Source organism: Canis lupus, chromosome 3 (assembly GCF_003254725.2).
Source record: "Canis lupus dingo isolate Sandy chromosome 3, ASM325472v2, whole genome shotgun sequence".
Classification (NCBI taxonomy): domain Eukaryota; kingdom Metazoa; phylum Chordata; class Mammalia; order Carnivora; family Canidae; genus Canis; species Canis lupus.
The window spans coordinates 3955243-3967820 of record NC_064245.1 but is presented as its reverse complement, the minus strand read 5'-3'; the positions used below and the strand labels follow the sequence as shown (position 1 = coordinate 3967820).

The 12578-nt window shown below is 46.3% G+C and overlaps 1 protein-coding gene across 5 annotated transcripts in view; it reads right to left on the bottom strand.

The window, feature by feature from the left end:
* Positions 1-1570: 1570 nt before the first annotated feature.
* Positions 1571-12578, bottom strand: part of FBXL17 (F-box and leucine rich repeat protein 17) — a 495829-nt gene continuing 484821 nt past the window's right edge. For 2 of the 5 annotated variants that reach the window (XM_025437863.3, XM_049107952.1), the window contains one exon: positions 1571-4523. In XM_025437863.3, coding sequence (XP_025293648.3) covers positions 4383-4523 — 141 coding nt within the window. In that variant the 3' untranslated portion in view covers positions 1571-4382. Of the gene's footprint in view, positions 4524-4564; positions 8049-12578 lie in introns of those variants that run through there. The other 3 variants (XM_049107950.1, XM_049107942.1, XR_007409545.1) reach the window with 3 other exon arrangements.

Genomic DNA, 12578 nt, shown 5'->3' with positions numbered 1-12578 from the left:
CCTGGCTTTATAAAGATCAGCTCTTGATTTACCTCCCTATTATTCGCTGGCCCAAAGTTTTGTACGCATTTTCTAGGCCACAGTGAACAATATAATCTCCCACATTTCGTTAGTTTTCAAGCTTCTCTAGAGATAGTAGTCTTAGCATGCATCAGAATCACCCAGAGGATCTTCTAAAACATGGATTGCATGGCCTTTGTCACGGTCACTCAACTCTGCTGTTGTCACAGAGAATACATGTATGCGCGCAGTTGTATTCCAATAAAACTTTACTTACAAAAATATGCATCAGGCCACGTTTGGCCTGGAGCCACAGTTTGCTGACCCCTGCTCTAGACTGACATTTCTACTCTGTTCCTGGTCACAAGAGGTTTCTTTTGCTTCCCTGCAGGCACACCTAGTCATTTAAAAGGATTTAAACATATTTTACTGAGAAAGTTTTAGGTGTTACATAGCAAGAAATATTTCAGGAACTTCATTCTAACATAATTGAAATAGAAGCCCCGCATTTAAATTTCTACTTGTTTAAAGGATTTGGGGGAAGACTTTTCTACTGGAAATGATCTTTCCTACAAGTCTACTCTCTTTATTATGTATTTATTTTTTGTTTTATTTATTTTTAAAGATTTTATTTATTTATTTATTTATTTATTTATTTATTTATTTATTTATTTATGAGAGACACACAGAGAGAGGCAGAGACACAGGCAGAGGGAGAAGCAGACTCCATGCAGGAGCCCAATGAGGGACTCGATCCTAGGACCCCAGGGTCATGCCCTGAGCCCAAGGCAGATGCTCAACCACTGAGCCCCCCAGGTTCCCCAGGTCTACTCTCTTTAGTAGTCAATGAAAAGTTTATGATTAGCCCTTACTTTTCTGTAGAGGTTTTTTTCTACCCTCTGCCCCTACAGAACATACTCATCTACTTTACTGGGTGACCTCAAACACCCAGGACTTACCCTGCTGTCTTACTACCTGACGCCTTTGCACATATTGGTCCATCTTCCAGGCCGCTCTCCCTTCCTTCCCCATGGTAAATCTGGTAAATTCCTGCGACTCCTTCAACTCTCATCAAAAGCACCTCTTTGGTAAAACCTCTTCCATCCCAAAGCTGCTGTGGCCCGTGTGTTCCATCTAGTTGTGCCCATTATTACACCGATCATACTCCACTGCTAGGGCTAGTTTTCAAGAATGTCTCTTTGTGAGGCTGTGAGACACTCGAGGCTGGGGATGAGTTTTGTTTAAATGACCAGTGCTGTTACATGCTTTTTACGTAATAAATTTGTTTGCTTTTGAAAAATGGAATAAATGGCTAAGCAAATGAATGAGTATTTAGGGAGTGGGATTTTAAACAAGCCTCTCGTTTAAACCCTTAGATTTTAATCCATCTCGGTAATCACTGGCCAAATCAGAATCTCCTAAAGCCAGTCTCGTTTATGATTCTGGTTGAGTCAAACCTATATAAAGTCAGCAGCAAAACACACAAGGACAGGAACCACTGCATGCATCACACCCAACCAGCATCAGGGAGGCCATTTATTGTCTCTAAAATAAAACAAAAGACACAGTGTTTTGTTTCTCTTTTATTGCAACCCATTGCAAGGTCAAAAGATTCACGGAAATATAGAAACTACAAACTGGGTGAATTTCCTTTATCCACTCAAAAAGACATTAAAGACAAAGGACCAGAATTTTTCACTACAGCAATATATTTCATAGTCTTTATTCTGAAAATACTGTTGACATTTTGGAGAGGATAAAAAGCCCTGCATTAAACGTGTTCACATATATTTATGACACTCTAAGCAAAACAAGAAACTCTATATTGCCCAGAAATCATTTTAAGCCTCATTTCAAAGCATCTAATGAGAACACATTCAACAACCATCACAGGATCACTCAAGGTGATGCTTTTTTTTTTCTGGTTGTTTTTTTTTTTTTTTTTGGAAATTAATGCTTTGAGGCTGGATATGATATTTCTACAGATTTCTACAAATATACCACAGCAGTTTTCCAGGTTATGTTGCATCAGGCTTTCTGGATTAGTCAACATCTTAAAGAATAAGTGCAAGTTCCCCACCCCAACCCACCCCCCAAGCTAAAGCATGTTATAGTGCTGTATTTTAGATTCAAACAATGCAACATTAAAAAAAAAATCAATTATACACCTCTGGAACCATTTGACAACCAAACTGTAACACTCTAAAGATTATCACAACTTTGAACTGAAATGGCACCATCCATATCATCAACCGCTCTCCCTTCTTTTGTCTTTTTTAACTATTTAAAATATAGTGTGACATATATAAAAATTAAACTTTTGTTTATTCACTCCAGCTACTATTACTATACATACTGTCTTATAAATTAGTTTTGGATTAAAAACCAGTTAAAATATTGTGAATTAAAATATTTTTCAGTGGTGGGGAAATGAACATGAAAACGATACCACTTGATGTGCAAGAACTTTTTTATTAATAATAAACAGCTTTTCTTCTTACACAAATTTTATTCCTTTCAAATTAAATTAGTAACCTATTTAGTGATGGAAAAAAAATACCCTTGGTGCTTACTAACTAGATTTTCTTAACTGATTGGGATTAAAAGCAAAAAAAACATATGCCACATCAGAAACATGTTGACATAATCAAAGGAAACAGTGTTTACAAAAAAGGAGTCACTATAAATAAGTGAATGGTATTTGTGAATGTAAAGCTATATTTTGTTGCTTACAGCTAGTATCATTTTAGACATATTGGGACTTACAGAAAGTGAAACTCAAACCTTAGTATATCTGTTAAAGACCAAACAAAACAAAACAAAATAAAACAAAAAACCCAGTTATGTCCACATTGGGGAAGAATAAATAGCAAACTCACAGGGCAGGGTTTTGTATCTAGCTCTACTGTGAAAGATAATCACTCTTTAGCTTAAAAAGGCTCCCCTGCTGTCTTGATTATAAATCGAGACACAGGAAAGTTTACTTGAGCCTGAGTCCCTACTATGAATTAATTGTAAAGATGTGTGAAATCAAAACATATATTCATTTACTGATAGATATTGTCTTAACTGAAAGCTGGCAATCTTGAAACAAAGAAATGCTTATTTCCGACAAGTGTAAACACAAATCTTAATGAAAAGATTTTCTAATTTTTCGTCTTAACTCATACATTAACCAGCAATAGATCTCTGTAGTAGCACAAGAACTATTCAAAATTAACATGCATATATCCAAAAAACCTGTTCTAAAGCCCAAAGCAAAGCAAAAAAAAAAAAGAAAGATAAATCAATAGGAAGATTGTCTACTTATATCTCACTCATTAATCTTCTAATAATGTGACTACCTCCAAATCTTAGAAATAAACTTTCATAATTACCAAAATCAACAAAAATAATTAAATGATCTGTAGGTATTGTTTTGTTTTTTTTAAATAACCGCACACTAGTATTACACTGGTGCTTTGAATGTGGATAACGCTTAAGGGTAGCTCCAAATATCATTAAAATATATCCGGACCAGTTGCAATCCATGAAACAAGAGCGAATACAACATTAACATAAACCTTAACGAAAATATTCAGGACTCTACAGAACAAATTTGCAGAATAATGGATAATTAACTTGTGTGAGCTGGCCAGGGGAGCTCAGATCGTTGCCTCCATATAAAAACTTCTCAGAAGGCTTTATGTTCTCGAGGCCCTCCCTCACTTGCAGACAGCAAGTTAGCCACCTGTGCATATCCCGGGTTGGGTGCCGAGCTTCCTCAGTGGCCTGGAGAAGGCCCCTCCGTCAGAGAACGATCTAGAAAGAAAGTGCCCTGGCGTTTGTGCTCATGCGGCACAGGTACTGGCATGTTAGGGTGTGTGTGTGTGAGGACCTATACGTGTGTAGGCCCCTGAAATGTTGCAAAGGCCTGGTTTCCTGGTTTCTAATTGGTGCAACATCCCTTCTGGCCTGGTCACCATCAGGAGCAGTGCATAATTCTATTCCATCGGAAGAGAAGGCCGATGGATGCCTTCATTTCGGGGCATCTTCAAGAGGCGGCAATTAGAAGATCAACATACTAGGGCCCACGGTTTTTGGTTTTACAGTAAATAAAAAAATTTTTTTTCTTTAGAGAAACAAGCCTTTGAGTTTAAAAACCAAAGGGTCTGTGGCTTTCAAAAATCTTTAATTTTTAAGGAAAAAACAAAATAACCCAAAAAACCACCCCAACCCAGCTCACCTGGGAACAAACAGCAATTGCGCTTATGCTATGCGGTATGCGAACAAGACACACATATACACTGGGGTACACCCGTAGACGTGGAACAGGGAAAATCTTTCCAAGGGCTCGGCCCCCCAGATCTCCCACCACCCCCCCCCCCCCGGGAGCAGGAGCGTTAGGAGGAGGCTGCAGACATGTTGGGGGTCCAGCCCATCTGATAGGCCCTCTCCAAGGTCCTCTTGCAGTCCTGCAGCACGGTGCTGAAGGTGATGTGGGGGTACTGCTGCACCAGCTGCTCCACCGTCACTTCGTTGACCTGCAAGCACAGAAGAGCCGCCGTCACGCACAGGCCCACCGAGCCCGGCAGCCGCCCCTGGACTCCGGGGAGGAGCCCTCGCCCCTTCCTTCGCGGCAGAGCCAGGCAGCATCCATGACACGACACGACACGTGTCCTTGCTGTCTGCCCTCCCGATGCCTCGGCACTGCACTCACCCGGAGGGATGCTTAAAAAAGACATACGCTATCAAGGAACCGAACGTGTTTTCTAGAAGCGTGAGCGATAGGGACTCGTGGAGACCTTCACGGTGCCGTGGGAGAGCCGGGGTGCGGGAGGGGAGGCGGCAGTAAGGCACCATTCTTAGGTGCCTCTGCCTTCATCGTCAACCCGACAGCTTTTTTAAGGACAAAACTCTGGATTGGGAGAGAAGATCCATGGGATTCCAGCTAGGAGTGCTGGGGAAAATGTTTATTTTTCTTCCCTTTAAATGTTAAGGTATTGCAAACTCCAAGTCCCTTTGTGAAAAGGGCTGAAATGTGAGGAATCAATAATTAAAACATACGTGGCTGGCAGGTCAGGGATGGCCCCGATAGACCTTAACCATCAAAGATACCACCTTGATTCTTGATTAGACAAGGCAATCAGACAGGCCTAATTAAAACTAACACCTTTACAATTGCTGTGCTGTGAAGGGATTAATTTGTCAATTATTTTTAAGCTGATTGCAGTTCATATCACAGAAGCAGACAGCTTCCTTCATCCTTTAGATAAATAAATGATTAACCTAAGAACCACAACTTTTAGGTAGCTTTATTTAAAATCTTTATTGAACACTTGGGCATTTTCAGATACATCAATATTTCATTTATACTGAGTAAGCTGATCTGAAAGGAGGTGCTTATGATACACAGTTCCGTGCTCCCTCCCTCTCCATGTCTGTCCATTATTGAAAAGGATCAGGGCCGCCAGGAAAAACCCAAAACAACATCAAACCCTTGCTGTTTGCTTTGAAAGCCTGTTAAAGAAGGATGATGACCATGACATTCCATCATCTGCACTTTTCTGAAACGACATGATGTTCTCTGGGTGATTTGGAAAACTATGTTATATATAATATCTTTTTTAAAAAATGAGAATTGATATTCCAGCATTGCATTGATGGTAATCCGTGGGCACACCTCTCTCTTCAAGACTTGCTTATATTTAAATCAACCTTCATTCCAATTTCAACCAAACCATGTAGGTAATCAGTTTTTGTGATACAGATATGATGTATAACGCTGTTTTCAAAAACAAGAAGAAGATAATTTTAAATAAAAAGGAAAAACTGATAAATTAGAGTTGAGAATATGAATTGATGGCCCTAAGATGATTTTTAAGCAGCGTTTTTATTTTTTATTTTTAATTTAAATGTATGCTCTGAGTCTTGAGTTGAGGCAGCTTACAACAATATACTTAGAAGGTCACGCACCAACTAGCCCTGCCAGTCGTTCTAGCATGTTTTTTGATACTCCAGTCACCTGACTTCATTTCAGTTTATCAAGTTGTCCAAGTTTCTTCTGGCCTCAGGGTCTTTGCACATGCTATTCTCTTTACCTGGAATACTTCTTAATCCACTTTCTCCTAAAAACCCTTTCTTTATGCCTACTTCCTAGTCACTCTTGAGTTCTTAGCTTCCATGTCATTTCCCCGGGAAACTTTGATCACTGCCTTATCCCTGCTCCCCCTCCCCCCAATCTAGGTAAGGCTTCCAGGTCATTTATTTTATTTATTTTATTTTTTTCAGGTCATTTATTCCTTCAACATTGCCCCCTTGGTCTTCATAGCACCTAGAAAGTTAGTTTATAATTGCTTCATTCCATGTCTGGCTCCCAAAGCCAAAATCATTTTTGTATCCATAAGTTAGGCCTAGCGATTAGTGAATGAATGATAAATACCAAATACCAAATAAAAAACAGGAACTCAATGCAAAGCAAAGCCATACACTAACATACTAGTCACAAAGACTAACGACTCCTGAGCAGCTCCTCTTTGGCTCAGGAAGTCCCTCCTTCGGTAGGTCTTCCCACCCGAGCCTATCTCCCAGAGAGGCCAGGTTAGGTCCCCCCTTCCCTATGCACCTGTGGCTGGCACCCTGCATGGGTTTTCTTATACTGAGGCTCTCTCATGTTGCAATCCTCTCTTTACTCGCCTGTCCCTCCCACCTGAACAAAAGCCTCTGGGGACCAGGGACCTGCGCTTTTGACCTTTAAGGCTGTCAAGCTGCGCGAAACACAGAAAAGAAACACGACCATTGTGGTTCATACCATGGACTTCAGAATCGACCAGAAACAGGCTTGAACCCTGGTTTCACTTTATTTCTTTAAGATTTCGTTTCCTCAACTGTATGCACGGGATAAAAATACGTAAGTCATAGGATTGATATAAGGATTAAGTGTAATGATATGCTTAACACTGTGACGGACGTAACAAGGTCCCGGAATGGTAGCTCTATTACAGCAGGCACTCAATAAATGGTTATCGAGTGTGTGAATTAATTAACGATGTGTTAGGGTGCCCCGCTCTCCATAGTGATGTTCAATCTCTGAGATAGTTCAGAAATGAGCCCTGATAACAATTGTTGTAAAGTTCAAAATAAAAGAATCACAGGGCAAGAAGTGACCTTTAAAACATACTTCATACGTAAGCAGAGTTGATTATATCTTAATCGTTCTCTGGGGGAGATTCTAGAACTTTCCTTAATAAAACAGTCCAGGTTTTAAATATCTACTTTCAGAAAATCCTCCCTTTTCTTTACCCGATATCCCCCATTCTGCTGTTAGGTTATCTTCCCCGCTCCTGCCATCAACAAACCCATAAGGATGTCGGTCTCATTAAGAAAGAACTTAGAAGTCATTTGGTCAGAGAGGAAGCCCAGAAAAATCTACTCCGCATCGCAAGGGAAGAAAGTGTGGTCCAAGCCACTTAGTATTCAAGGAAGAACTAACTACCTGAAAACAGATGACAAAAGAATGGAGGAGAGAAAACATTTAAACCCACCGTAAGGATGGGGGACTGCCTTCTGTGCTGCGCCTTTTCTGATCTACACGTGGGCCTTTATGAAGTCCTATAGCCACGGCTGACAGGCAATTTGTTTGGGGGGCCCAATTTTTAAAAATAGGAAATATCTCTATGTGATACCTGTTTTGCAGGAAGAGGGATACAGTTCACCGTAAGCAAACTCGATATATGAAGATAAATTTATGAAGTACATCAAGGAGGGGATAACCTGCTCACCTCGTGAAGTCTTCCATGGGCGGGTTAACTTATTTTCTCAGCTCTCCCAACGTATTTTATATATGCCTTGATTGACCAAAATTCAATTTACCTATTTCTGTTGCATTAAGTCAGGTCTACCTGTAGTTGAGAATACAGAGTATATTAGCTCTCTGGCCTTCTCAGGTTATGGGCAGGGGGAGACGGTGACTTGGCTTCACGTGGCTGTATGAAAATCGGAACTAGCGATCCTCTGTGGGTATAATACACCTTCTGAGCAATCTTTGTGCTAACTGTGCTCTGTAAACTCTAGAAAACAAAGCAGAGGGGGAAATGCAAATATCCCATTTTAGGGCTTTGTCGGGTAGAAGCTATTCAGGGGAAATACATGTGTTCCCACTAGGGAAGGTTCTATCTTTTACTTATAGTGTCTCCTGGCGATACAGTGTGACAAATTTTATACTGAAGTTATTTTCATTTACTCCTCAGAAGTACAAATTATGCTCACCTCTTTGTATAGAATCCATAAGCACTTTGGTGCCTTAGAGAAAGAGTTTGGTGTAAGACACCAGGAGGGTCCAAATCATTTTAAATCGTTACGCCTACATACACATTTCTGCAGACATTTTGTCATGCACAACTCTACTTGCTAGAATGAAAAGAACCATTCTCTGTTCCAACTCACAAAATGTGTGTAATATAAAAAAGGAACTTAGATGAATCTTTAAAAATTTCCCCACGATCCCTGGTTTTCTGTATTCAATTTCTTTTCCTCCTTCCGAAAACTATCAATGGCAACGCCTGTATTACACAGGAGATTTGAAAAACGCATCCTATCTTCCTAAAGAAATATGCAGTGGTGTCATTTGAAGAAATTACCGTGATTAAAGGGGAAAAAAGTGTGTACCACAGGTTTTTTTTTTAAATATAAGAAAGATTGGATTTTATAGTTCTCTCCAAAGACTGCACAACCATAATTTACATTTTCAAAATTATTATAACTCTTTTCAAGGTAGTAGCAATTTGTCTGGTATTTTAATCTATTTTGAGTTAACATCTATTAGCACTTTTTCAAAATGTGAGGTAAATTGCTGTGCTAATTAAGGTAAATCACACCATAGCTTCATTCTATGGCTGCTGCGACTATGGAAGGGTGAGGAGAGAACCTTCAGAGCCTCCGAGACCCACCGCACTAATTTATCTAGATCATCACACCGCGGCTTCACCTCTTCATCAATACTTTCTCTGGAAAGTTCCAGCTAAGTGTAAGCCCAGGCCTGAAGTATCTCCCCAATGATACCTACCATTCTAGAGAGAATATTTCTGATAGAATTTGCTGAAGAAACCACGTAGATTACGTGATTCTTATTTCTTCTTTGACTTATGTTTTAAAACAGGACATGTTTCTTGTGAGGGGCAGAAATACTGGACACCTACATATATTAAAATCACATTTATGAATATGATAAACCCCTTAAAATCACTTCTTTCCAAATCGCTTTTTTTTCCTAAATGGAGAAAGCTGCCCTGCAAAAAGTAACCACTACTAAAAATGCCAGCGCTAAGAACGTGCATCGCGTCATCTCTGGACTGTCAGTTCCTTGACAGCAAAGAGTCTTTGGGTCATTTCTTTTTTTTTTTTTTAAAGATTTTATTTTTTTATTCATGAGAGACTGAGAGGCAGAGACACAGGCAGAGAGAGCAGCAGGCCCCATGCAGGGACCCCGATGCGGGCCTCGATCCCAGGACCCCAGGATCCACACCCTGGGCTGAAGAAAGGCGCTCAATCGCTGAGGCACCCGGGCGCCCCCGAGTCACCTCTTGGTGTCCAGGTCTGGGCACGCTGCCTGGTGCGTTCTCGCCCCGTTAGTCCCGAGCTCAGGAGACAGGAGTGTTTGCTGGTTTTGTCCACTGCCAAGTCCCCGGCGCCTGCAGAAGGCCTGGCACCTGGGAGGGACTCGAAAAATATTTGCTGGCTGAGTTACTGTCGTGGTCGGGCAGTGAACAGGTACTGAGCGGACACGGGAGCGGCAATCAGCAGCGCCTCGGAAGCTGTGCAGGTAAGCCCGCCGTGTTTCCAGACTGTTCCAGGCCCGGCAGGCACAGCCTCTAGAGTCTTGACGTTTCGGTGGCGCCCAAGTCCTGTTGTCCTCTGAAGATCCTGCCCAAGGCGACCCTGTGCTGCTCCCTCCTTCCCAGCTGTGCCTCTTTCCAGATGTGCCCTCGCTGGGGTGTCCGTGCGCACAGGAGGCCTGGGACGGTCGCTGACACCGCCGCTTGGCGGAGATCTAAGGCTTCTGCCTGCAGCCCCAGCCCCCGCTCAGGGCACTCGAGGTTTTGTGACGTCTCAGATCCCTTGTCACATTGCACTGACCCGGGGCAGAGAGGGAGCCGTGGCCAGGTGTCCGGCTCGAAGCCACGTGGCCTCCTGCCACCTGCGGGCCGCCCGCCGCCTGCCGCCTGGGGGGGTGCCTGGGCGCGGCGGGGGGCACCTGTGGCTGGAGAGCGGAGGCCCCGGGGCCGCGGTGGCAGCGCGCCCGACACGTGGCTAGGCCTTCCTCCTAACGACCGACAAAGGCGAGACGGAACCATGTCCCCGTTCCCGCCATCCGGGAGGCCACACAGGTCACACTGCGCAAGTGGTGGCCGGGCCGCGAAGCCGGGAGCCCCGGGCACCCCCAGCGGAGGACGGTCGCTGGCGCCCCTCGGCCTCCCAGCCAGCCCTCCCCATCCCAGCGCAGAGAGACATGTGACTGTGGCCGAAGGGGTGGGGCACGGCGGGGATGGCTGTGGCTGCAGGGGTGGGGGACAGGACGGGGACGGCTGTGGCCGTGGGGGGGGCACGGCGGGGATGGCTGTGGCTGCAGGGGTGGGGGACAGGACGGGGACGGCTGTGGCCGTGGGGGGGGCACGGCGGGGATGGCTGTGGCTGCAGGGGTGGGGGACAGGACAGGGACGGCTGTGGCCATGGGGGGGGGCACGGCGGGGATGGCTGTGGCCGCAGGGGTGGGGGACAGGATGGGGACAGCTGTGGCCGCAGGGGTGGGGGGCACGGCAGGGACGGCTGTGCACCTGCGCTCCAGGCCTGGCGGTGCCAGCTGCTGGGGATGGGCACCCGGCCTTCCCAGGGGTCTGGGAAAGGCTTCCAGAACATGTCACATTGAATTGGACTTCCCGGGGTGTCTGGGGGGCTCAGCGGCTCAGGGATCGGTCCCGCATCAGCCCCCGCAGGGAGCCCACTTCTCCCTCGCCTGTGCCTCTGCGTCTCTCTGTGCCTCTCTGAATAATTAAATAAAAAAATCTTAAAAAAGACACATTGACTCGAGCTCCCGAAGGACACGGGGGCACCGCCCGTGTACCTACGTGTCAGGTGCACATATCAGACTCAGGGAAGAAAGCCAACCCGCCGCCCGCCTGTGTAGACCCTGACCTGCCTCCCGGAGCCGCGGCCACAGTGTCTGCAGCCCACGGAGCAAAGGACGCGTGTGGCCGCAGTAGCTCTCATGTCGTGTGGCCGCGTTCCAGGGTGGGGGGACGGAGCCCCTTGTGCGGGGGCAGCAGGGAGCCCACAGCAGGCCCGCGGAGGCGCTGCCCACGGCCCCCGCGGCTCCCCCGTCCTGATGCAGGGCTCCGGCCCCCGCCCCCACCGCGGCCCAGGGCCCCAGCTCGTCGGCCAGGCCGCAGGCCCCCGGAATCCGCTCCTCACGGCCTTCTCCAGGGGCCCGCACTGGTTCTCCGCGGGTCCGCACTCACGAGGTGCAGCAGAGGTCGCCGGGCGCAAGCAATTCGGAGGAGGCCCCCGAGCTCTTCAGGCCGGGCCGGCGGCCCCGAGGTGGGCACGTGTTCAATGGACAGAATAAGGGTAACGTGAGTTCCAGTAAGACATCGAATTTTCTTGTAAATGAGATGAGTCATCTAAGTGCAGTTGAAAATATTTTAAATAGGACGCTAAGAAAAGAAGGAAGCACGTGGGTCTTCCTAGGACCCTGCCCAGCGACACCCCGCGCCAGGCTCGCTCCGGGTTCTACTTCCTTCCCTCGGCGGCAGGGCTCCTCTCGTCCCCGTGTGGGTGGCAGGCGCGTCCTGCCGAGGGTTCCCTGGGCCCGAGCCGGGAGGTCCAGGACGCCGACGGGGACTGTGGGAGCGACTGTCACCCCCCTCACCGCCCCGTCCTGTGCAGCGGCAGGGCCCAGGATGGGGGGCAGGGCCTTCCCCTGACTGTGACTGCGGAGTGCTGTGCAAACCGTTCTCGCCGGCACCCAAAGCACCTGCTCCTTGCCTCTGCTCTGCCGCCGCAGTGTGTCCCTTCCCTCTGCCTGAGTCAAACCCATGTCCTTCTCCACGAAGTACGAACGGTACAACCTCCCGGATGCTCCCCACGCGCTTACTGACGCGGCATGAGCTACGCTGTGGCTGCCACCAGGAACACAAACAAGAATGTGGTGGCTCTCGGCCCAACTGCTCACCACGGTCACCTGGGGATCTTTCAAGGGTCCCGATGCTCAGGTCATACCCCAGACTGACTGTATCTGAACCCGGGGGCGCGGGGCCCGGGCACCAGGCCTCCTCCTGCCCCCAGCGTAGCGCGGGCTCAGTCCTACTGGTCTAAAGCTTTCGTCTGAAGCGCTCACAGAGGGCACAGGTGACTTCTGCTCTCGGGGAATCTGAAGGCAGGTTCTAAACTGAGATGATTTAAAGGTGGCAAGTCACACGTTCGCCTCCCGTGTCGCCCTCCACGTTAAACTGAGTCAGGGCTCCTGGAGAAAAGGAAACCGTGGCTCCAACAGCCGATTAGCCCATCTTTTTACAAATACTTGTCGCTACGTGAAACAAAAGGTA